This window comes from Malaya genurostris, chromosome 2 (genome assembly GCF_030247185.1).
Source record: "Malaya genurostris strain Urasoe2022 chromosome 2, Malgen_1.1, whole genome shotgun sequence".
NCBI lineage: Eukaryota > Metazoa > Arthropoda > Insecta > Diptera > Culicidae > Malaya > Malaya genurostris.
This window is the reverse complement of record NC_080571.1, coordinates 22,513,989-22,539,214: the sequence shown is the minus strand read 5'-3', so window position 1 is coordinate 22,539,214 and position 25,226 is coordinate 22,513,989. Positions and strand designations below refer to the sequence as shown.

Below are 25,226 nucleotides of genomic sequence, written 5' to 3'. Positions count from 1 at the left end.
AATTTGTACACTTGAACCTGGATTCCTTAATTTGGTCTTGGGTTCTTTGACTCGCACTTGAACCTTTGGTCTATAATTTAGACTCTTGATTTTCGATTCTCGTACTCTTGAACCGAAACTTTTGAACTAGAATTTGAACTCTTGAATTTGATTCATGCATGTGGCATTGAAGTCTTGAATTTGTATCATTGGCGTCTCGTGACAAAATTTACGGGTTGTGCACTGCTCACATGGTATGATATCAGAACTGTTTCGACGTTGCAACTGAGACAACAATTTTTTTTCAACTGCCATAAGCATAAGCCACTGAAAGCTCTCCTGAATGTGTGCATACAAATTTTCACAGAGTCTATTTGACCAGTTGTGCAGTGCACGAGGTGCACATGAGGACGAGACGCCACTGATTTGGATACTTGGTTGGGATTTTTGGGCTAAGACTATTGGACTTGAACTGTTGGCATTTCCCTCTTGGACACAGAACTATGAACTTGGAATTTTTACTCTATTACAAGTCCAACTACGCATAGACTTAGATTTGACTCTTGATTTTGAATTGGACTTTGGATGCTGAACTTGGAATTTCGACTCTCGGACTTAGACTTTTGAGCTTGGACTCTATTTGAGCTCTTTCACTCAAACTTGAGTTCATAGACTTCGACTGCAATCAGAATTTTTGGATATCAACTCTTGGGACTCTTGGGTTTGGACTCTTGTACTTGGGTTTTCAGGCTTCCGCGTTTGGACATGGTTTCTAGGATGCAGACTTAATCTCTTGTACTTAAAATTTGGTCATAGATTTGTAATCTTGAACTTGAAATATCAAGTTTGGACATTTGGGCTTGTGTTCTTGGATTTGAACTCTAGGACATGGATTTAGTCTTTTGAACTTGGATTCTTGAACTTGGATTTGAAGTCTTGAAGACTACTGGACTTTTGAACTAGGAATCTTGAGTTTCTTATCTATTGGGTTTGTACTCCTGAACTAAGATCTCTTGAATCCTAGAACTTAGTCCCTTGGTTTTGAACTACTGGACTTGCGTTTTTGTCCTCCACTTTTGGACTCGGACTCTTGGATTTGGACTATTTGACTCGGACTTGAACTTTTAGACATAGACAGTTCGACTTCTATCGTTTCGGATTTGGAATTTCGTCCTTTAACTTGAAGGCTTGTATTCTAGGATTTTAACTTTTATATTTTGATGCTTGAACTTGGATTTTCGAATTTCCGATTAAAAGTTTTAAATTTGGACTCTTGGATTTAGATGATTGAAATTGGACCATGAGACTTGTCCTCTTGGGATTGAACTTTTGACCTTTAAATCTTGATCTTGGACTACCGCGTCTGGACTGCTGAATTTAAATTTTCTTACTCGAACTTGAATTCTTCGACTCTTGTATTTGACATTTTTGACTCAGACTTAGATTCTTTTTAGACTTGGACTCGTCGACTCTAGGTCTCTAGGTCCTGATCTTTGAGACCTGGGCTTTTCGCAACTTCTATTTTGGTATTTTTGTGAAAATTTTTGTGTTCGAATTTAATATCTTTAATTTGGAATTTTGTTATTGTGACTGTCAAGATTCTTAAGCTGTACATCTTAAAATTGAACTTGGAATCTTAAACTTGAACTATTGGACTTGTATTTTCGGACTTGAAGTCTTGGATTCAGACTATTGAATTTGGGCTCTCGAGCCTTGACTTTTGAAATAGACTTTTGTTGAATCTTGACTACTTGGTTTGGACTAGAGTTCTTAGATTTTTAAAATCGGACTTGAATTCGTGAACTTGGAATCTTGGATTCAGGCTCTTTGACTCGAACTCGATTTCTCTAGGATTTCCGGGGCTCGAATTTTTAGACATCTTGGACTTTGAATATTTAATTCCACTTTTGGACTTGTGTTCTTATATTCGGACTTAGAGTCTTGTCCTTAAACTTGCATAGACTTGAAATTTTGACTTGAATTTTGGACTAGAACTTGGATTTCGACTATTGAATTTGTACTGTTGAACTTGAATTATTGGACCTGGACTCTTAAACATGAGTTTGGACTTGGTCTTTGGGCATCTTTTTCTCGGACTTGAACTCTAGCAATCGAACTTTTCTGGTTATGTACTTAGATTTTTGTATTCGGACTTAATCTAACGCCCTTAGACTTGAATTAGTGCTCGCGAACTTTGACTTTTGAAATAGACTTTTGTTGAATCTTGACTACGTGTTTTGGACTACAGTTCTTAGATTTTTAAAATCGGACTTGAATTCGTAAACTTGGAATCTTGGATTGAGGCTCTTTGACTCGAATTCGAACTCTAGAGTCTTGTCCTTAAACTTGGATTAGGGTTCTTGAGCATAGACCTGAAATATGGACTTGAATTTTGGACTAGAACTTGGATTTCGACTATTGAATTTGTACTGTTGAACTTGAATTATTGGTCCTGGACTTGGTCTTTGGGCATCTTTTTGTCGGACTTGAACTCTAGCAATCGAACTTTTCTGGTTTTGTACTTATATTTTTGTATTCGGGCTTAGATTTGAATTAGTGCTCTCGAACTTTGACTTTTGAAATAGACTCTTGTTGAATCTTGACTACGTGGTTTGGACTACAGTTCTTAGATTTTCAAAATCGGACTTGAATTCGCGAACCTGGAATCTTGAATCTTTGGATCCAGGCTTTTTGGCTCGAATTCGAACTCCAGGATTTCTGGACTCGAATTGTTAGACATTTTGGACTTGGACTGCTGGATTCTACTTTTGGACTTGGGTTCTTATATTCGGACTTAGAGTCTTGTCCTTAGACTTGGATTAGACCTCTTGATTATGGACCTTAAATCTGGACTTGAATTTTGGAATAGAACTTGGATTTTGACTGTTGAATTTTTACTGTTGAACTTGATTTTTTTTGGATCTGAACTCATGAACATGAGTTTGGACTTGGTCTATGGGCCTGTTTTATCTCGGACTTGGAATCTCTGACTTGAACTCTCGCACTCTAACCCTTCTGGTTTTGTACTTAAATTCTTGTATTCGGACTAAATCTAATGCCCTTAGACTTGAAGTTTGAACTTGAAGTGTTGAACTTGTACTACTAGACTTGGATTACTCTTGGATTATGACTCTTGGCCTTGGACTTGGATTTCGAATCCTGAACTTGTACTGCTGAAACTGCACTCATAAACTAAGACCTGGACTTGTGCCCTTGAATTAGGATTGTTAGATTTTAATGATTTAACTTGGATTTTTTGGCTTGGACATTGGGATTCCGAACTCTTGGATTTAGACCTGTGTTTAAATTACTGAACTCAGACTTGGACACGTGGATTTAAGCTATCAGCCTTGAATTTTTGCATTGGAATTCCACTCAGAATTTTAGAGCTTGGACTTTGAACTTTTGTACTCGAGCTTGAACTTTGGACTTGTGCAACTCCAGGGCTTTTGAACTTGGATTTTTGGACTAAAGACATCTTGCACTTTAGGACTAAAAATCTTGAATTAGGGCTTTTAGATTTGAATTCTTGCACTCAAATTTAAACTCTTGAACTTGCAATCTAAGACTTAGATATGTGATTTTAGGCTTGGGAAGCTGATCTTGGACACTTGGATTTGATCTCTTGAGCTGAAACTTGAGTTTTTGTATTGGAATTCCAGATTAGAGTTTTGTACTCTTAGTTTTCTGGATTTGTATAGTGCTTCTATATTGAAATTGTATTCTTTGACTCATATTTTTGGACTTAAAGGCTGAGGCCAGTGAGTTTTAGGGTGTTTTAGAGGGCTATTTTGACGTTTCAAATCTGATTTTTCGGAAACAATGACAAATATAAAAAAAAACCAACTGACAATCTCTTAGAAAATTAGTTTAGATTATTCTGTGAAAATTTCAGAATGATTCATTGACTTCAGCGGTCAGGAAAGTCCTTTTTCTCAAGGAAGAATTGCATAGCTGAAAACGCCGTCTTTCGACTTGTTCATTAAATATCTCGCCTTCAAAAGAGCATGGATCAAAAATCTATCCTGACAATGTCTAGATAATTTAGTTTAGATGCGATTAGTTGATAAAAACATCGGTGTTGTCGCGATAAAAATGAAGTGAATGTTATTTTTGTGAAGGTAAGTCGATTTCTATAGATGCGCCATTTTTTCAGCTCCAGTTTCCTGGTAACGTAACGAAACATGAGGGAGAAATAAAATCTGCTAAACAAAGCTGCCAAACAAGCGGTAGTTTTATAGTCCAATCCACGTGTGTATGTGTTGGTGTGGCTTTTTTCAGCGGTTGTGTGGCGAATGCTAGTGTGAGTATGTCGAAATAACCCAGTGAATTTTGTCGTGCCGCATCGTGTCAATTATTGAAGACATATATGCAATAAGAAACACTGCAATGCTAAGAGAACAGTTTAGAAAGACATAAAATCATTTATGAAACTCTATAACACGTAATGGAACTGTTTTCTACTTGGTTCATAAGTTCATAGCTTACGAAATTCTATATGCATTTTCCGCAGTGTATGATTTTGAGTCAAAAATGTTTTTAGCTCAGTGTAAGATTTAACCCACAACCAGAGATGCCAGATATTTTCATAGAAAATCTGTATTACCCAGAATGAAAAATCTGTATTTATCTATATCCACTATAAAATCGAAATATTTAAAATGAAAATTTGTTGAGGTAGTGTTATTCCAAATATTTATGGTTTTATAATAAGAAATTGAATGAGTGCTCAATATTCATATCATTCTACAACGACGACATTAAATGCTTTCAAATTTTCATCACCAATCGGAATCAACAAAACATAATTTCAATTTCATATACTTTCTTGATCTTGGCTTTGTCGTCAAGGATTTTGGGACTAAAAGTCTTGAATGGACTGTTGGATTTGGACTCTTAAGTTTTGGGCTAGAAATCTTCTACTTTGACTTGTACTCTTGAATTGGATTGGTGAACTTGTATCCAGATTCTTGTACTTGGACTTGACACTTATAGTTGGACTCTTGAATTAAAACTCTTCGTCGTTGACTCTTAACTTCTACTTGAAATTGTACCCAGGTAACCAGTAAGCACTAATAGTGACAGTAAAATAGCCTTTTATGAGCACCAAAAATTCTCAAAAATCATAAATAATCCAAAACTCTAATCACGTGAAAATTCAAAATCTCTGAAATTAAAAAACTCAGATACGCAGAAACTCAAAAGTTTCGAACAAACTCATTTTTTGGGCTTGAAATCTTCTACTTCGACTTGTACTCTTGAATTTGGAAACTTGTAACCGGATTCTTGTACTTAGACTTGGTTCTTATATTTGGACTCTTGAATGGGAACTTTTCGTCGTGGACTTTTAACTTCTCCTTGAAATCGTACCCAGGTCACCAGTAAGCACTACTAGTGGCAGTAAAATAGCTTTTTATGAGCACCAAAAAGTCTTATAGCTCTATATCTGCCATCTGAAAGCAATCGGAATCAACAAAACATAATTTCAATTTCATATACTTTCAAAATGTTGGCTTGGTGAGTTGATGTAGAATCTCAGCGCTCAACTTAAACTATCAATACAATTTAAAGATTTTTAGATCAATTTGTTATTCGTCGATTGATTACAAAACTTCCATCTCGTCACTGCTACGAAAGAGAGCTCAGACGAACAAAATTATTTTATTCTTTCCTTTTTTTGAAAAATCTGTATACATCTGTATTGAGTTTAGGAAATCTGTATAAAATCTGTATTCTGTATGAAATCTGTATGTGCATGTAAAAATCTGTATAATACAGATAAATCTGTATAAATGGCATCTCTGCCCACAACAAACTTTGACTTCGGCGCGCACACATTCTAATTTCGTATATGAATAGATCTGTGCACTCTGCATCGGTGTGAGTAACAGAGACGTCAAATTGCTCAATTGGATGCAGATACATTTTATGCAAACTTGTAACCGAAAATATCGAAATTTTTCTGGTCACCCGGCCCATCGAGAGTCGCTTGTTTGGCCGATTTTATTTCTCTCTCATGTGTCGTTACGTTACCAGGGAACTAAAATGGCGCCGCCGTAGAAATTGACTTACCTTCACAAAAATAACATTCAATTTATTTTTATCGCGACAACATATATGTTTTTTATGCACTAATCGCATCTAAATTGAATTATCTAGACATTGTCAGGATAAATTTTGGATGCATGCTTTTGAACGCGAGATATTCAATGAACAAGTTGAAAGAGAAGAATCTAAACTAATTTTCGAGTAGATTGCCAGTTGGGTTTTTTGATATTCGTCACAGTTTCTGAGAAAATCTACTTTGAAACGTGATAATAGCCCTCTAAAACGCCCTAAAACACACTGGCCTCAGTCCTTAAGCTCTTGAACTTGGTCTTCGATCCTGGGATTCATCCTTATGAACTTTGGCACGAGAAGTCCTGAATTTGGACACTTGAATTTGAACTCTTGGACTTGGACTGTTGGAATTAAATTCTCGGACACTAGGACATGGAATTGAACTCTCGAATTTGGACTTCTGGATTTAGATTCGACTCAGATTTTTGAATCCAAGTTCTTGATCTTGGCTTTTTCGTCAAGGATTTTGTGACTAAAAGTCTTGAATTTGGACTGTTGGATTTAGACTCTTAGGTTTGGACTTGCAGTTTTGGGCTAGAAATCTTCTACTTTGACTTGTACTCTTGAATTGGATTGGTGAACTTGTATCCAGATTCTTGTACTTGGACTTGACACTTATAGTTGGACTCTTGAATTAAAACTCTTCGTCGTTGACTCTTAACTTCTACTTGAAATTGTACCCAGGTAACCAGTAAGCACTAATAGTGGTAGTAAAATAGCCTTTTATGAACACCAAAAATTCTCAAAAATCATAAATAATCCGAAACTTTAATCACGTGAAAATTCAAAATCACAAAAATTAAAAAACTCAGATACGTAGAAACTCAATAGTTTCGAACAAACTCATTTTTTGGGCTAGAAATCTTCTACTTCGACTTGTACTCTTGAATTTTAAAACTTGTATCCGGATTCTTGTACTTAGACTTGGTTCTTATATTTGGACTCTTGAATGGGAACTTTTCGTCGTGGACTTTTAACTTCTCCTTGAAATTGTACCCAGGTAACCAGTAAGCACTAATAGTGGCAGTAAAATAGCCTTCTATGAGCACCAAAAATTCTTATAGCTCTATATCTGCCATCTGAAAGCTTATCTGTTGTAAATCAATCAGAATGAATAGCCGTATATTTTGCCAAAGTTGGACCTAATTTAGTTTCCAGAGCGATTGAAATGCCAATTATCCGCTGTTACAATGGAGCATTAAAATGTGCTTTTTGGTTACCTGGGTACTCTTGATACTTAATACAAAACGGTTAGTGACATCGTTGCGCAGATATCTTCTTGAATAATGCAAATATTGTTGAATCTATGTTTTTGAATTCTCTCCCAGTATCATAAAGAGGCAATTTAATGAATGAATATATTTAGTTTTAAATCGCTCAACCACCTCCAGGCAGTACGCAATTCATATTGCTTTTGTTTGTGATGGTATGGTTTTGTATTTATAGGAATAAATAGTTTGTATAAAAAAACACTCAAAATAATCCCATAGATCACTATCACTTATTACACTATTCTGTTCAGTAACAAAACAAAAAGATGAACCACAAACACATTCACTGTCAAATCCATTTCAAGATGAACACTTCAAATGGTTCTATTTGTAAATGAGGCTTCTGATTGTTTACTTTTTCTTTAAAACATTCCAATGTAATCCAAATGTAACGTACTGAAAGATGACTGACCAAAAGAGTGGCAGAAAATGGTTAAACATTAAGCATAGAGAAGCTCTCATTTCCAGATTAGACTGTTTGAAATGTTTGCGTTAGCAACCGATAACGCCCTCACACATACTACTAACTCTCATTACACCGTTCACAAATACAAACACACTCATCCCGCTTGCATTTGGGATTTGTTGATCGCCGTACTCTTGCCACTGTATCTTGTATTGTATATGAAGTACTCACATGTTGTTTGCAATGTTTTTCCCCCTGCTCTGATTGGCTCTTGAATTGGATTGACAATTATGAACAAAAGTGCACTAATATAACGTTCCTGTTATTATCACTACTGCCGTAGAAGTATTGAACGCTTTTGTGCAACATCAAAAAAAAAACAACAATTTAATTTTTTTTAGTAACCTACAACACCGCTCATTTCAATAAGTTTATGTACGTTACCCGTTACAACAACAAAAAAAATCCCGCTAAGAAAACGAACAACGTAAAAGTTGGCATTTCTATTTTCTCTTTCTTTTTTTTTACCCGTTCTCTCTTCTCCGTTCGCAGGGAGCAAAGCAAACAAACAATTCAAGTATTTCCAATAGTAAACATCATTTGTGCTCTTGTGTCACCAAAATCCTAGCTTGTTATTTACATGTAAATTTAAACCAGCTCTTTTCAGCAGCAAGAACGATACCGATCGATATTAATGGATTGCTTTTGTCTCTTTTTCTCTTCCTTTTATATTTCCATTTTTGTTACTCATTTTTTCGCGTTCTGTTTCGCTCTTCATTTGTTATGTTTCGTTTTCTCTCCGTATCTTCACGTTCCTTTATTTTTGTTTTTCGGCTCGATATTTTTCTTCGCTGGACCTTCTATCCAACTTTCAGTTACGTAAACAAAGTCAGTTTAATGCTAGAAAAAAGTTTCAATTCGCTATATTATGTGTTAGAGCAATGGTTAGAATTAAAAGGCTGCGGTACACACCGGAACCGTTGCGGACCGAGGACGCACTCCGAGATCCCTACCGCATCAAGGTGCTGCGAAAGGTGAGTGATTTGTACTTTTTACTAGTTGAATTTTAATCGTTTGCTTGATTCGATACTGTGTCGTTCGGGAATTGAACGCTTTGCCTTTATTCGTACAACTTCGAATCAAGCAAATTCTTATAATATATTTACTCTAATTAGGATTATATCGATACCCAAAGAAATACAGATTTAGAAAGGTATCCCCACAGATAGGCTTATTTCCAATCCGGAGAACTGTTCTGCAGCTACTCGAGAAAAGATGAGAATCTACATTACCACACTTCGTACACGCAGTGAGTGCCCAATGAGGTAGAAACAGGCGCTTAAGAGTTTGTGAAAAAAAAATGCTTTCGGCAATTCCCGATAACATCTAAAACAAGTACTTACTTCCGTCATACAATACGACCCAGTCTTTATCGAATTGATGTATATATTTTGAGGTCATTTCTAATTTCGTAAAGCGGTAGTGCTCAAAAGTGACACTATATCTTGTTTCAGTCAATTCTAAAACATTTGGCATAAAAAAAATTGGTGGGTAATGTCAGAGACATAATTGGATGTCTTGAATACGAATAAAACTGGCACGCTTCCTTCACACTTGCGGATATCAGTTCGTTGATCGAGTGTGTGAATTGTGGAAGCTTTCCCCCTTTTCACTACTAAAATTTCAAACGATTTTTGACGTCGATTATCTCATTTCGGATTTGCATATTTCATGGAAAGAAACTATCAAGATGCTGTACAGGATTCATTTCTGCCTTTTAGAAGGACCAAATTGTGGAATTCTCTACACGGGCAAAATTCCGATTCTTGAAATGAGCAAAACGAATCATGATTTGGGAAAAATAATATATTTTCATGTTGTGATAATACACCACGTTTAAAATTCTCGGATCCATTCGGACTGATTTCTATGAAATTTAAACGTAACGCACTTGAAGTTGTTGGGTATAACTTCAGGCGTGTTTCTGCTACGATGGTAATTTTTGCAACATAAATTCAGGCGTTATGTGTGATTTTTGCAACGATGGTCATTTTTGCAATATAAATTAAGTGAAAAGCACGACGAACTTCTTTTAAAATGAAAATATTCTGTTTTTGAAAAACGACGACGCAAGAGATAACGTCTTTTTTTGCGTTCATTACTTCAATTTTGATGTAGTGTTTCAGAATTTAAACACTTAAACGAACTGCATGAAAAAACACGTGTGAATCAAACCTCTTAAAAAGAAACTCTATGCCGAATTCTTGCAAAAAAATCGTCTTATTCATAATATTTAGGTGCATCAATACAGCTTGTGTTGTTATATCAATGAAAAAAAAATTAATCCAAGTGGTTGAACAAAATATTTTTCTGATTTTCGTCAGATGGTGTTCCAAATTCACAATCGAATTAAACGCTAGCTCTCGGAATATTATTCTAGCAACAACGATCACATCAAATATGTAAGAATACATTCGAACAAATTGTAACATTGATGTTTGTCAAATGAGAAGCGTAGCCGTGCTTAGTCTCTAACGATGTCAATTTTCGGTTCATTATCTTTATTTTTATGTTATGTTTAATTCTCTATCAGCCGGTGGGTAAAACATGATTATTAAATAACATGCTTCAGGATCAAGTACACATTTTCAATAGGTCTTGCTTTTCAATATCTGCTTTTTGCTTTACCATTAATCTATTAATCTATCACATCACTTGAGGCAGAGGGTTCAAAGTGATATCCGGGTAGAAAATTAGAGTTACGAGTTTTGAAAGAAATGCATTCTTCAAGTAACGCATTTTCGAACCATGATTAATTTTCATGGGAGAAAAGTTATTGCTCATGATTTCATGATTTTCTAATCATAACAGCAGTGACGGATTTCTTTCCGTGAACGATATTTAGCACAGCTCGGAACATTTATCTCGAACGATTTTCGCACAGCGAAAAGTGCACGAAGCAAATCAAATTATTTTGGATTTTCACTAAACTGATGATTTCTACCTTCGATTTGCAAAGAAGTAATCTTAATAGTTCTTTAGATAACATTTAGAGCCATTAGAACGGCTGATTTTATATAATGTTGTCCACTTTTCGTTTCTTGTTTTCTTTCTCTACAATGCAAACGACCAGCAGCTGATGCAATCGTTCTTGCTTGAATTGAAACTAGCTTTGGGTACAAAACGACACATCCGCTCGCAATGCCAAATGATGCGAAACTGGTTCAATGCGTCTTCTCGCCTTGACGACCGGAAGACAAATTAGAACTACGACCTGAGCGTTTGAGGTTTTTAACCACGCAGAAGGTGCGCGCTCTCCGATGCCGCTGTTTGAATGCGTCTTCTCGCCCTGACATCTGCTTCCATCCAACGCACAAGAATAAATGATCGATTTTCGACCACGGTTCCTCTTTTTATGACGTTCAGTTGAAGATATGTGCCTGACTACCTCAAAATCATCGTCCTTGCGCGAAAAACACAGGCAAAAGTAAAGAGTTTTCCGCGTTGTTTTAAAATTTTCAGAAAACTTAATTTTTGAGTTGTTTGTGTTTATCTCACACTGTTCAAAATATTATCCTAAATTCCTGATCATATTTTTGATGAAATAGTGAAAGAATTGTGTTGATGCTATTAATTAAAGTCGAGATATTCACGATTAAGTTCTGCCCATTCTTCCATATGGCTAATTTTGAAAAGGCGCTTCTAGTAAAGTAAGTCGTATTCACGACAAAAAAAAACAAATCACGAATCAAACTCCACGTATTTTAACACTACAATATGACCCATTGATCTTCGCCGTGCAGCCAAACGGCATTGTGGACCGGACTTGATACAGAAGACATCAGAATGCCTGTCGGGATCGAAACAATTAGGAGATAATGTTCCTATCTGTCTAACCATTGCAAGTGGTTTATTGCAGAAACACATGGGCTACGACTACCATTCTTTTGTCCTTCATGACGTTTGTGACGAATGCTATGTACTGCGGCTTACAAACTGGCGTTATCTACACGGACCTTTCCGCCATTACAGTCGCTATGTTGGACAACTCTTACCTTAATAATCGCCGATTAGCAATCAAATGGCTCCGTATTCAAATAGTTTATGGCTTCATCTGTGATTCCACAAGGCAGCCATCTTGAACCTGTGATCTGCCCCCTTTACTTCAATGATTTGAATCTTTCTTTGGGATATCCACGGTTATCTTTCCCTGAATTTCCCTTTTGTTAGTTAACTTACTACAGATGTCCTTCATGATGAACCTGAGTAGTGTAGAAAGTATCTGCGCTCTTCGAAAATATCGGTTTTCACCTTTGGTACATATGTCAAACTTAGTGGCGATTCGTTTAGTTGTTTCGCTGGCACTTCACATACACAGACCTTGAAATTCTTGCCCCTCTCTTGTTTTACATAAAATGGGACCCTTTACCCTTGAATGTTGATAAAAAACTACAAGTATCAGCCCCATGGGGTTGTTCGAGCCATTGATGTGGAACAAGGCAACCAAAATCTCTAATGATCGATATTTTCAATTAATCGTCACACTTTTGAATCCGCAAATGCATGAGAGTCTGCTTAGATTGATCTTTATTAGGAACCAACACCGAACACGCGAACCCAGAATATAGACTCTAATTGACGTGATTTGTATTTGTTTTGTAGCCGACATCAATAGCCCAAATGTATGCAATTATGTGTTTGTACACGCTTACGATACGGATATCGATATTTAATGGCGTTTTCGTTTTTAATTTGCACTACACCGGTGCAGTGCTACACTGAGGCATGAATAAACGAACAAAAATGACGAAAACATAAACAGTAACCATTGACTACAATAAAAGATTCCATTGCACAGAGCTACACCAGTGGTATTGGTGCAGAAAAAGTGTAGGACTGGTGTAGTGCAATGGATAAAAACGAACGGTTTAAGTGCAGCTTTAGCTACACCGGTGTAGTGCAATTTAAAAACGAAAACGACATAAGCTTCTCTTCGCCAAGCTTGTGTTCAAGTTTTGTATACAAGCAGTTATTTATATAGCGTTTCTCTACCATTACTATCCTTCTGTGATTTCGGTTTATCTCATTATCATTCGAGTTCGTCTTATATAAATTAGAAATTAATCTTATGCACTCAAAATTCACCCTGGGGTAGTTGCCAATTTCTCAGGCGAAACGACATAACATGGAATTTCATCCGATCTTGCATGACACAAGATCAGATCATACCAGTTAAAGCTTCAAATCGTTTTATGGCACTTTTTGTTTTGCTGTCTAGCAACAACCTACCTCTAGCATACTACGCGTAGGACTGAAACGTTAGCTATAATTTTGCTTCTATTTATAGATTCGCGTGCTTCCAACAGCTTTGCTTTTGCATCGATTGACCAATCAGAGCGATGCTTTCCCTTTGATATATCGCTTACTCCTTCAAAATCGTCGACTATGGCAGGGAAATCCGATATGCCGGAGATTTTTTGCAGACAAAATAGGACACTGCTAGCTATTAATCAACATTTCAATGATATACAATTAAAAATACATGGCTATGTACATTCAAATCAATACATAGAAATATTTCGAATCAAATGGTGACATAATATTAATAATTGATACAAAATTGACTGAGCTGTAATTGTTCAAAACCTGACCGCATTTCTACGTGTATTTTTCTTGAGTTTCTAGTTTGCACCCCTATATAGAAAACAAAAATGTGTTCCACATTAAAAGAATAATTTTTACAATAAACACCCCTTTGCAACCACCTCTGAATTGCAAAAAGTACCTGTGCAAGTTTGGTGAAAATTTATTGAGTTGTTATGGAACTTTGCTGATATATACAAACAATTTGACTTCCAGCTTCTTTATGAGCGACAATTGCTATCCTTTCATTGGATCAGGGTCATTTCACCGAAAGCCGTTTCGCCAAAAGTAATTTCGCCGAATGGGCCACTTCGATGAATGTCATTTCGCCAATTGCTGTAATTGTCCTAATATTATAATTGGAATTGATTTTAAATAAACACAAATTAATGATAATACGTTAGAGACCGTTTTGTTGACCTACAATTGTACTTCTTGAATAAAGATTGATTCTTGTACTCTTGAATAAAGATTGTTTTATGAGCCTCAGAACGGAGTTCCCAAGGAAACTTGTTGACTATTAGCCACTAAGCATCAAAGCAATTGCATAGGTGTATCTACCAAGCAAATGTATGTGGTATTTTTCGTTTACTAATGTCGTTTTTCATTCATTCCACTCGCTCGGTGCCAGTGTTTTGCCCTGACAGTTGATCAATGAAACGGTTTTGTAAAGTTTGGTTTGCACGCTTGCTGCTCTGAAAAGAAAACGGGCGTGAAATAGTTGCCCGAGAATTGCCCCGAAAGTGCATTTTTTTCGTGCGGTGCAAATCAATGAAACACAGTGCGCCTGTTTTGATTGCCCGACTGCACGAAAAGTGCACGAATCGAGCAAAACACTCCACGAGTGTTCTCAATGAAAAACGACATAAGTGAAAAACTATCTAATGCGGCTTCGATTTGATTCGTGTGCTGTCCGACCTCGCTACCTCCCGTTCGGACCTAACTAAAGCAAAGAAACCTAGCTTTGCGTAGACCGGGCAAACAAGGCGGTTACAGATTTGTATGCCAGAGGCCGCCAACTCAACCGGTGTCGCCTCGGCGGCTTTATGCCGCCGAGCCATCTTGCTTCGGTTATGTGGCTGCGCCACATCAATTATACAGGAGGCAAAATAACATCGAATAATAATAATATGATGTATTCGAAATTAATTACCCTTTCGGCGAAATGACCTATTCGGCTAAACGACTTTCGGCTAAATAACATTCGGCGTAATGATCCGCTCCTCTTTCATTCGTATAAATATGCTTACGATTATCTTTCAGTTGATATAAATATCTGTGCCTGTCGAAAAATGTTGATTTTCGCAAAATTCGAAACAATTTACCTCAAATTCTCTTATAATATACTCTTACAGCAACCTATGAACAGCAATAACAACTTGTGTCAAATGAGGTGTTGTAATTTATTGAGCTGTTTCGAAGTTATGGCCAATCATATAAACAATTTGAACTTTGCACCCTCATTGGATGAGCCCCTTACTTTATCCATCCCCTCTCCTTTCCCAAGAAGTACTGTTTTTAGAAAAAAATCTATATAGCATTAAACTTCCTTTTTAGAGGCACTCTAAGTTTCGTAGTTCGGGAGCTATGCCGTTATAAACATTACATCCCACTTTTTAGGGGCACTTCTCGCCAAATTAGATAAATTTTGTCATAATCTCCTCCTGTTAAGGACACTTGCTACGCTCCCTCGCCTATAAAATACCATTGACTATCTCTGAAGAGCAGGAAGTACCTGTGCCAAGCTTGGTGGCAATCCGTTTAGTAGTTTCGGAGTTATCCCATTACATACATTACACCCCCTTTCAGAGGCCTTTACTGCATCCACCCCCCACAAATACCCTTATAATCATATCTAAGTTGTGCAAAAAGGATCGATACTTGTCAAGTATCTAGATAAATTTTTCCATTACCCCTCCTGTAAAGTACACTTGCTACGCTTCCTCCTCCAGAAAAATACATTTATGACCATCTCTGAAGAGGAAGAAGTACTTACGTTCAGTAGTTTCGGAGTTATGCCGTTATAAACATACAAACTTACATCCTTCTTTATATATATAGAAGATTGGGATTACACATTGTCTGTTTATTACATGTGAACAGAGATGGCATTTCACCAGAGTGATACACGCTAGAGTCAGATTTTTGCCACACCGAGGATGCAAAAAACGAAGCACCGCACAAAGAGGAAAGCGCACTTCTTCTCAGTGTCGAATGGACAGCATTTGAGTGTGTGCTTGTGTTAAAGCAGCTGGCGCGAGTGAAACACATTCTCTTCGCATGAATCGCTCACACGCGCTCTCGTCTAAATACACCCAAGTGACCACTGGCGCGTGATGGTGAGCGAACACTTCTGTGAACTTCAATTAATAGAGAGTAGATCTGGCCTTGCTATGAAAAATTTGCAAGGAAAACCGAAAATTTTACGATAAATTGTTTTATTTTGCTGATTTTGCGTGTCCACGCTTCTATCTACGAAAACCATACAGCAGAGTGCTCACCGGCGTGTACACCTCTGTGAAAGTATCTGCATCCACCTCAGAGAATTTATTAGCTAATGCTCTAGCACTTTGGTGCGATTCATTGGAAGAGGTAAAAGGAAATAAACAAACGCACTCATGATGCGTGCACACTTTATACAACAGTGGTGTATAAATGTGAAAGAGAAGAGCTCTCGTTGAAGTTGTCAGTGCGAGGGGAGAAATTTTGCTTGCTCTTCGTCACACAGAGGAGATAGACATCTCTGCATGTGAATAAATGGAATTTCTGGTTCCCATCACAATCAGAGCATGAAAATTCTTTTGAGGGTTTCGTACATAGAACAAACGTGTTTGCAAGCGATATAACCGGGAAATTGAAATCGGAAATCCACTTGCCACCCTGCAATTCGCAAAGCAAATGAATGTGACCCATCAAAATATTTTTTGCGTCTTAAATCTATGGGAAAAAACTTGAAGGTCGGAAGATGGGAGCCACATGAATTGACTGATAGGCAGAAAGGGAGCCATCGAACAATTTGTGAAACGTTACTCGCTTGGTATCAAAGAAAGTCTTTTAACCGTCGAATTACTGCCAATGAAAAGAATGCCTATTTTGTGAATTCTAAGTGAAAAAGAGTAAAACACGGTTAACGGTGAACGCTACCAGAAACAATTAGCAGATTTGAACCTGACCTACTGTTTTAGGAATAGGAAGCCAATTTTCTTGATGACAACGCAGCACAACATTGCACTAGTGCCACCTTGGGTTGAATCGTACAACCTGGAAGCTCTTGCTCATGCGACTTACTCACCAGTCCTGGCGCCATCAGATTACCATATGTTTGCATATATGGGACACGCACTCGGAATGATAAACATTTCACTTTTTACGAAAATGTAAACAAAATGGCTTAAAGAATGGTGTAACTAGCGACGACTTTGAAGAATAAAACTGTTATCATTTTCCCAAAAAAGTGTTTTTGGTACTTAAAAGATACGGTTTCATATTTGTATCTTTTTTCAATCTGTTCCTCATTGGGTATCGATAAAAAGTTCAACTAAATTGATAACAATTTCACTTGATAATAACTTAATCCACAAATTTTTCTCTCTACCCGCAGGTCATCGATGGTTGTGCGTTTCGAGTGTACGGCCACTGGGTCAAGAAGGGCGAAGGTCAGAACCGGGCCGCCCTGTTCGAGAACACCCCTCGATGCGAGGTTTATAATCTTTACATCAACAGTCTTACTCGATAAGGTGCTGTAGGATGTCGGTGGCGGAAGGGGTGGACGGTTTTTTTCCCCGGTGGACTAACCCGCCCGTGTTAGAAGCTGCCAGACCAGTCAGCCAAATCAGCCAACCAGTCTGGAAACATCGAGGAATCGACGACGGATATCAGGGTTAAATTCTGGCGGAGTTTTTTTGTTATAGGCAACGGCGGAATTGTGCCTTGTTCGGGCTTGTTGGCATCATGAGTTCTTATTTCTTATTTTCGTTCTTTTGGTTTAGACAAAAATGCAGCGCAACCGAATTTCGGGATTCTAGTAGCACAAAGTGAACAGTGAGTTCGTGAATATCCGATTCGGGCGCTGTTTCAGAGTGGGGGGGTGGAAATAGGTTATCATATCTAGTGTAGAGTGTTATCACAGTACGAATAATTAAATATTCTAAATGTTCTAAATTTATTTATTTGATTTCCTTTGAAGAAAAAAAAACAAGTTTCTACCGAACCGATGGAGCAATCGATCAGGTTTGACTTAACAAGACTTGATTGTCTGACAAATGAAACTCGATTCGAACTGAGAAGCAATTAGTTCATATCACGAAAAAATAAGCTTTTTCCTTTAGTTCAAGTAATTCGTTTATATCTAAGTATTCCTTTGATCATGTTTTGATTTTTAACCCCACATCGATTATATATCCGGTAGAGCAATCCGAAATAATAACCAAACTTGCATATATGACCTAAAACACACTGTTGAGTAGATATTGCAATTGTTTCTTGATATTACAAAACATTCAGTTGCCTTGCTGTATAGGAAAACTAGGTGAAGAATGTAGGTTATAAAAAAAATGTGCAGCATGACTAGTATCAGACATTTAAATATATAAATATATGTACACTAGGAAAATGTAATTCGGAAGAGCTATCGTACTCTTCGTCCTAGACCACTGGAAAACTACTGACTAGAATCTATTGTCTGTACGCAGTGAATCTGATATGTTTTGTCAGAACGATGTTGATTTTCAAACACATAGTTGGAGTAAAACATGAGTGGCCTTTTTTCTTGAACTGTTTTGGAGTGAACATTTCGGTAGTTTACGCGGACTGATTACTAGGCTAGGTAAAATTTGGCAATGGAAAATGTTTCACATCGATTTGGAAATGTCTGATCTATCATTTACTTAAGATTAATTTTAGGTAGCGCATGTGTTGCTGTTTTGTTTCTCCTCTCGTAGATTACTGTAAATTAAAAATTTCTTAAAAATTAAAAACCGCACAATTTCTCCGAAATCCCCGCTATTGTTTATAGCCAATAACTCATTGAATTTTTGTTCAAAGACACTGTGCAACGCGGAATATTTTCCTTCAAAATAAATATGTTTTTTTAGCAAAGCTGACAGGTTACGGCTGTCAAGACCGATCTATCGATCTGTTTCCTAATGTCCTGTGAATTCCTACTAATTTTATTTGTAGCACAAACATCCTAAAGGACCAAAAATAAACTAAAAGTCGGTATCGTTTTTGGCAAAAATCATAAAATATCTCTTTGTAAATTATTGTATCTTATATTATCTTCGTAACTCGTATTTCGGTTGAACTCATATCTTTTCGACGGGAAACTACGTGTGAAAATATATCACAGTACATCATCCGAGCTTCCGAATAAATCAGGTATCCCACAGGATAGCAATTTAGGCCCCTATTATTCATATTATTTCTCAGCGATATTTGCTTTTGCAAGCTGAATGAAAATGGCAGATGACTTAAAGCTATATCTTGTTGTTTGTAGCGTAAAAGGTTGCCAGCAACCTACAATTGCGTTGTTTGTAGATCAGCGCAAAAAAAAGTAAACTCATCTTTAATGTAGCCAAATGCCAAGTTATCACATATCATCGGATTCTATATCATGTTATGGGAAAGGGTGGCAAAACGGAGTTTTCTTGATATCTCTTCTGGTTTTTGATGCCAGCTACCGAAAAAATTTGGGATTTCGTTTTGAAACACCCTCGAACTTTATCATGCGCTTTCGTCAATTTTTTTGTGATATGTTTCGGTGCGGAATTTTCAAACACACGTGAGGTATAAATGTTTCAGCGTATTCAGCGACATGTAACCTTACTTTGCTCGAGTGAGTGCAACCTATGGTAAGTCGTACTGATGCACAAAAAGATTAATTTTTGTTAAAATTAAATAAGTAATTTTATGACCATAAATTGTTGACGGAATATTGGTTTTTTTAAACAGCGTTTATATTCGCAGGCTCGCCAGAAAAAAACAAGGATTTTACTACAAATGCTATGCTTTCTAAATGTTTTATTCAAAAAATTAATTTATCATTTGATTGCAAATCACCTTTACATTCGACAAGAAATTTGTTAGAAATCGGTTAAACTTTTTTCAATGTATTCGAACGGTTGATTTGCAACATTAAACTGACTAATCAAAACTACGGCATTTCGTCTATTCGTCTGTAAACGAGAATGGGTGCATATATTCTAGCGTTTCGCATATGGTTAAACACAAGAATTGGAGTGATTTCGTCATACTTCAGCATTTATTTGAAAAAGTTTACTGATATCCTAATATTTTGTGGCCAACGAGTCGCGTTTGAATTCATTCGAGGGATTTCATTTTGGAGTTCTCCAACGCTAGTTCTGGAATCTGAAACTGGGAACCTATGCAGCAAAAGCATTTTACATGTCAATAAATTAATAAAATCTCTAAATTTCTGTTTGAGCTGTTAGTAGAATATTCTCACAATTCTAATAGTACTGTTGTTGTACCGTTGAATTTCACTATGTCACGTCAATTCAATAGACTTATAAAACCGATACACTGAAGAAGGATGTAAATAACATTCCGAAATACGTATCTGTATTATAACGTTCGATACACTTTCGGAAAAATAGTGACTTTGTGAGAGTGTAATGACGTGACATAGTGGAATTCAACGGTAAAACAACAGTACTATTGGCAGTCGGTGTTGAACAGTCGTTCGCACCGCACGCGTATAGCTCTTGGCTTCTGGAATTTTTTTCTGGCTACCTAGAGTTTCATTGATTCAAGGCTTCAGTCTTTTTCAAGGCTACCTGAATCACTAACTAAGTGACTAAGTGATACAAAGAGTTATATTAGAGTGACTAAGAAATTAATCAGCCTTTTTTAAGGCTAGCTAGGAGTCTAATCGAAGACTAATTTAGCCTAGTTAATTTAATTTAAAATTTCATTAATTTCAAAAATGCCTGCGTCCAACCGGAAAGGCAACAAGCCTAAGGCTAAAAATAATTCAATACGGAATAAATCACAATCCGTTATTCAACATTTTTCTAATAACATTCACGATCTTATAGAATCTGAATGTAAAAATAAAAGACAACGGACGGATTTCCCTTCCGCTGATCCTATGCCGTCTAACAATATTTACGAGATTCTTCCTGAATCCGATTGTAGCGACATAGAAGAAAATTCTTCAAAAATTCCCAAAATGGACGCTTGTCGTTCTGGGAAGAAACAACAATCTATGCCACCTGTGACGGTGATGATTTCCGACTTCAAAGCATTCCGGATTGAGCTTTCTACTGTTTTCCCGGAAGTAAAAGTCTCATTTCAAATCGGACGAAGAGGAGAAAGTCGAGTCTTGGTTGATGGATTGGAAGATTACGAACGTCTTATTCGATATTTGTCCGAAAAACTTCATAAATTTTATTCATATGATATAAAATCAGACAGACCCTTCAAGGCTGTCTTGAAAGGATTATCAAATGATCAAAGTATTGATGAAATTAAAAATGAACTAAAAGAATTGCTTGGTTTTGCCCCTTCCCAAGTAATACTTATGAAAAAAAGAGCAAATGGTACTTCTAAACCACGCTCTGGAATTTCCCATGAACTTTACCTAATACACTTCAATCGAAGTGATGTAAACAATTTGAAAACTTTAGAAAAAGTACGTTTCATTTCCCACATTAAAATTCATTGGGAACATTATAAACGGCATAATCGTATTGCAAACTTAACGCAATGTCGTCGTTGCCAAGGCTTCGGTCATGGAACCAAAAATTGTCATATGGATATACGGTGTTTGAATTGTGGTAAATCGCATTCGAAAGACGTTTGTCCAATGAATGAAACCACTGATAAATTTTCATGTTCAAATTGCAATGGAAATCATAAATCCAATTATTTGAAATGTCCTGTCAGGGAAAAAATTTTAAACGCTCGTTCGCTTCGACAACAAGTCAAATCAACGACCTTAAATTTACAGAACATACCTGAAAATCAAAAAACCGTTACAAATGCCACGCCTAATTCTTTTAAGGCACTGATTTCTTCGAAACAAAAAACAGGTACGCCTGCCAATTCGTCTTCTAACGAAAACAATTTATTGACAGGTAGATCGACCTCGTCATCATCTTCTTCTAATGTCAGTTATGCTGGTATATTAGGTAGAAATCTATCACCTATTTCTTCTAATGTAAATAATCAAAACACAGGACCGCCTTGCAGTTCTTCTTCTAACGAAAACAATTTATTAATAGGTAGACCGGCCAAATCATCTTCTTCTAATGGCAGTCTACCTACAAATATTCCTTCAATGCCATTCGCTTCTTTAAATGAAGTCGATTTAGGTGATATAACTGAAAATAAAATGATCTACCTACAAGATCAACTTTTTCAAATGATCATCCAAATGAATTCAACTTCATCACTTTTTGAAGCATTTCAAATCGGATGGAAATTTGCAAATAATATTATAATGAATTTAAAATTTAACAGTGATGTTAAATAATTATTTGAATATTTTAAATTGGAATGCTCGATCTTTGAAATCGAGTGAAGATGAATTTTATAATTTTCTCAAAGTTCACAAAATTCATATTGCCATTGTGACAGAAACTTTTCTTAAACCAAATGTAAAATTGAAAAGTAATCCACATTATGTGGTTCATCGATTTGACAGGTTTACTGGAATTGGTGGTGGAGTTGCCATTTTTGTCCAACGGCAAATTAAACATCGAATTTTACCTTCTTTCAATACTAAAGTTATTGAAAGCTTGGGAATCGAAGTTGAAACCATTCATGGAATTTATTTCATCGCTGGAGCATATTTGCCATTCCAATGCACCGGCGAACAATTAAATTTCTTTAAAGGCGATTTGCAAAAACTTACAAGATATCGATCGAAATTTTTCATAATAGGGGACTTAAATGCTAAGCATGTCCAGTGGAATTGTAGGCAAAATAACAGTAATGGTAAAATACTTCATAATCAACTCTCAGCTGGTTACTTTACAGTTCTTCATCCCAGTAATCCTACTTGTTTCTCTTCCGTGAAAACCCCGTCTACAATTGATCTGGTTCTAACGGATCAAAGTCACATTTGTAGTGAACCGATTATACACGCTGACTTTGACTCAGATCATCTTCCAGTAACATTCAGACTTTCCAACGAAGCTATAATTAATCCAACTAGTTCTATATTCAACTATCATAGAGCTAATTGGTTGGATTACAGATCTCACATTGAAAATCATGTGGATCATGAAACTATTTTAGAAAATTCTGCGGACATCGACACAGCAATTGATAATTTGAATCACTACATTATCGAAGCTAGAAATCTTTCAGTTCCCAAAGCTCAAACTAAATTAAATTCTCCTATCATGGATGACAATCTTCAACTGCTCATTCGGTTGAAGAATGTTCGTCGACGACAATATCAACGTTCTCGTGATCCTGCTATGAAAAACATAGTTAAGGATTTACAAAAAGAAATTAAACTTAGATTTACTCTTTTGCGAAATGAAAATTTCGCTAAAGAAGTTGAACAAATTAAACCATATTCTAAACCTTTCTGGAAACTTTCTAAGGTTCTTAAGAAACCTCAGAAACCAATTCCTGCTCTCAAGGAAGGAAATCAAATACTTCTTACAAATGGTGAAAAAGCTCAAAAGCTAGCTCAGCAGTTCGAGAGTGTCCACAATTTTAATTTAAACGTTGTGAGTCCTATTGAAAACGAAGTCTCACTGAAATATGATCATATTTCAACCCAAGTGTTATCACACGATGACATTATTGAGACCAATTTTGATGAAATTAAATCAATTATTAGGAAACTCAAAAACATGAAGGCTCCTGGTAATGATGGAATTTTTAATATTCTTATTAAAAATCTTCCCGATGTTGCCTTGAGACTCCTGGTTAAAATTTTCAACAAGTGTTTTTCATTAGCTTACTTCCCAAAAAGATGGAAAAACGCTAAAGTAATTCCTATCCTAAAACCTGATAAAAACCCAGCAGAAACATCAAGTTATCGCCCAATTAGCTTACTTTCTTCTATCAGTAAACTTTTTGAAAAAATTATCTTGTTGAGAATGATGTCTCATATAAATGAGAATTCAATTTTTTTACCAGAGCAGTTTGGATTTCGTCATGAACATTCAACTACTCATCAACTTGTCAGAGTAACGAACATGATAAAAGCAAATAAATCTTCTGGGTTATCCACTGGAGTTGCTCTTCTAGACATAGAAAAAGCATTCGACAGTGTTTGGCACAAAGGTTTAATAGCAAAAATGTCTGATTTTCAGTTTCCTATTTATTTGATCAAAATGATTCAAAATTATTTACCTGATCGTACTCTTCAGGTTAGCTATCAGAATTGTAAATCTGAATTGCTACCCGTACGAGCCGGTGTTCCGCAGGGTTCGAGTGTAGCTCCAATCTTGTATAATATTTTCACTTCTGATCTTCCAAATCTACCCGTTGGTTGTCAGAAATCGCTATTCTGTGACGACACAAGTCTGTTAGCCACAGGTAGAAATCTAAGAGTGATCTGCAGTCGCCTACAAAGAAGTTTAAATATTTTCAGTGATTATCTGTCAAAATGGAAAATTAAACCAAATGCAGCAAAAACGCAATTAATTATCTTTCCTCACAAGCCAAGAGCTTCTTTTCTTAAACCAAACAATAATCACATTCTCAAATTGAATGGCTTGGAATTGACATGGTCTGATCAAGCTAAATACTTAGGTTTAACGTATGACAAAAAACTCACTTTCAAGGATCACCTTGAAGGAATCCAGGCAAAGTGTAATAAATATATTAGATGTTTATATCCTCTTATAAACAGAAATTCTAAGCTCTGTCTAAAAAACAAACTGTTAATTTATAAACAAATTTTCAGACCAGCCATGCTTTATGCGGTACCAATTTGGTCAAGTTGTTGTTCCAACAGGAAGAAAACGCTTCAAAGGATTCAGAATAAAATTCTGAAAATGATTTTGAAGCGTCCTCCCTGGTTTAGCACAACTGAGTTACACAGACTCACAAATATAGAACCATTAGATGTAATGTCACATTATATTATAAGCAAATTCCGACAAAACTCGATGCAATCTTCAATTGAATCGATTCGCTCTCTGTATTAGTTAGTAAGTTAGTATATAAGTTCCTTTTCCCCATTACACAATACAAGTAGGTTTAGAATTTTCCCTACACAAAAATCTCAGAATTGCGGAAGCAAATGATGTCTTCATGGTAATAACCAAATCATATATATATAACAGGGCTGAAAAGTCACCACTTGTGACTGAACACCCAATTTAAATCTTAATAATTTAATTTTAACTCATATTCCAATAAATAGTTATTTAAAAAAAAAAAAAAAAAAAAACAGTACTATTGGTAATAAAATCTACAAATTGAAATGGTTTTGAGGCACATTAACCAGATTATCTCCGTTCTTTTAGAGTAGAGTCGAAATAAGGGAGCCATCTAGGACTACTCCTATTCATGCTGTTCGTAAATGATCTATGCAGTGTATCGTCGTTATTTAAGGTAATGTATGCCGATGATTTTAGAATATGCTGCATCATAACAAGCCTTGGAAATTGTTGTTCCATAAAATGTAAGTTAAGAGAGTCCTGGAGATGCTCGACAGAAACGGTGGCCCTTATTACCGTTCTCACTTCCACTTTCACATTCACTTCACTTATATGTCACTTCACTTGATTTTACCTATTAACAGTATCACGCACACACTTAAAAAATGTTACATCTTTATAGATGCACATAAAAGGAGCGTCGCGACTTACTTACAT

General features: G+C 36.2%; 1 protein-coding gene across 4 annotated transcripts in view; it reads left to right on the top strand.

Annotated features, from left to right (window-relative positions):
* Nucleotides 1-18,174, top strand: part of LOC131432286 (phosphorylase b kinase gamma catalytic chain, skeletal muscle/heart isoform) — a 65,547-nt gene extending 47,373 nt beyond the window's left edge. For all 4 annotated transcript variants that reach the window (XM_058598476.1, XM_058598475.1, XM_058598474.1 and 1 more), the window contains 2 exons: nt 8,652-8,810; nt 17,021-18,174. In XM_058598476.1, coding sequence (XP_058454459.1) covers nt 8,652-8,810; nt 17,021-17,155 — 294 coding nt within the window. In that variant the 3' untranslated portion in view covers nt 17,156-18,174. The remainder of the gene's footprint in view (nt 1-8,651; nt 8,811-17,020) is intronic.
* Nucleotides 18,175-25,226: the final 7,052 nt, after the last annotated feature.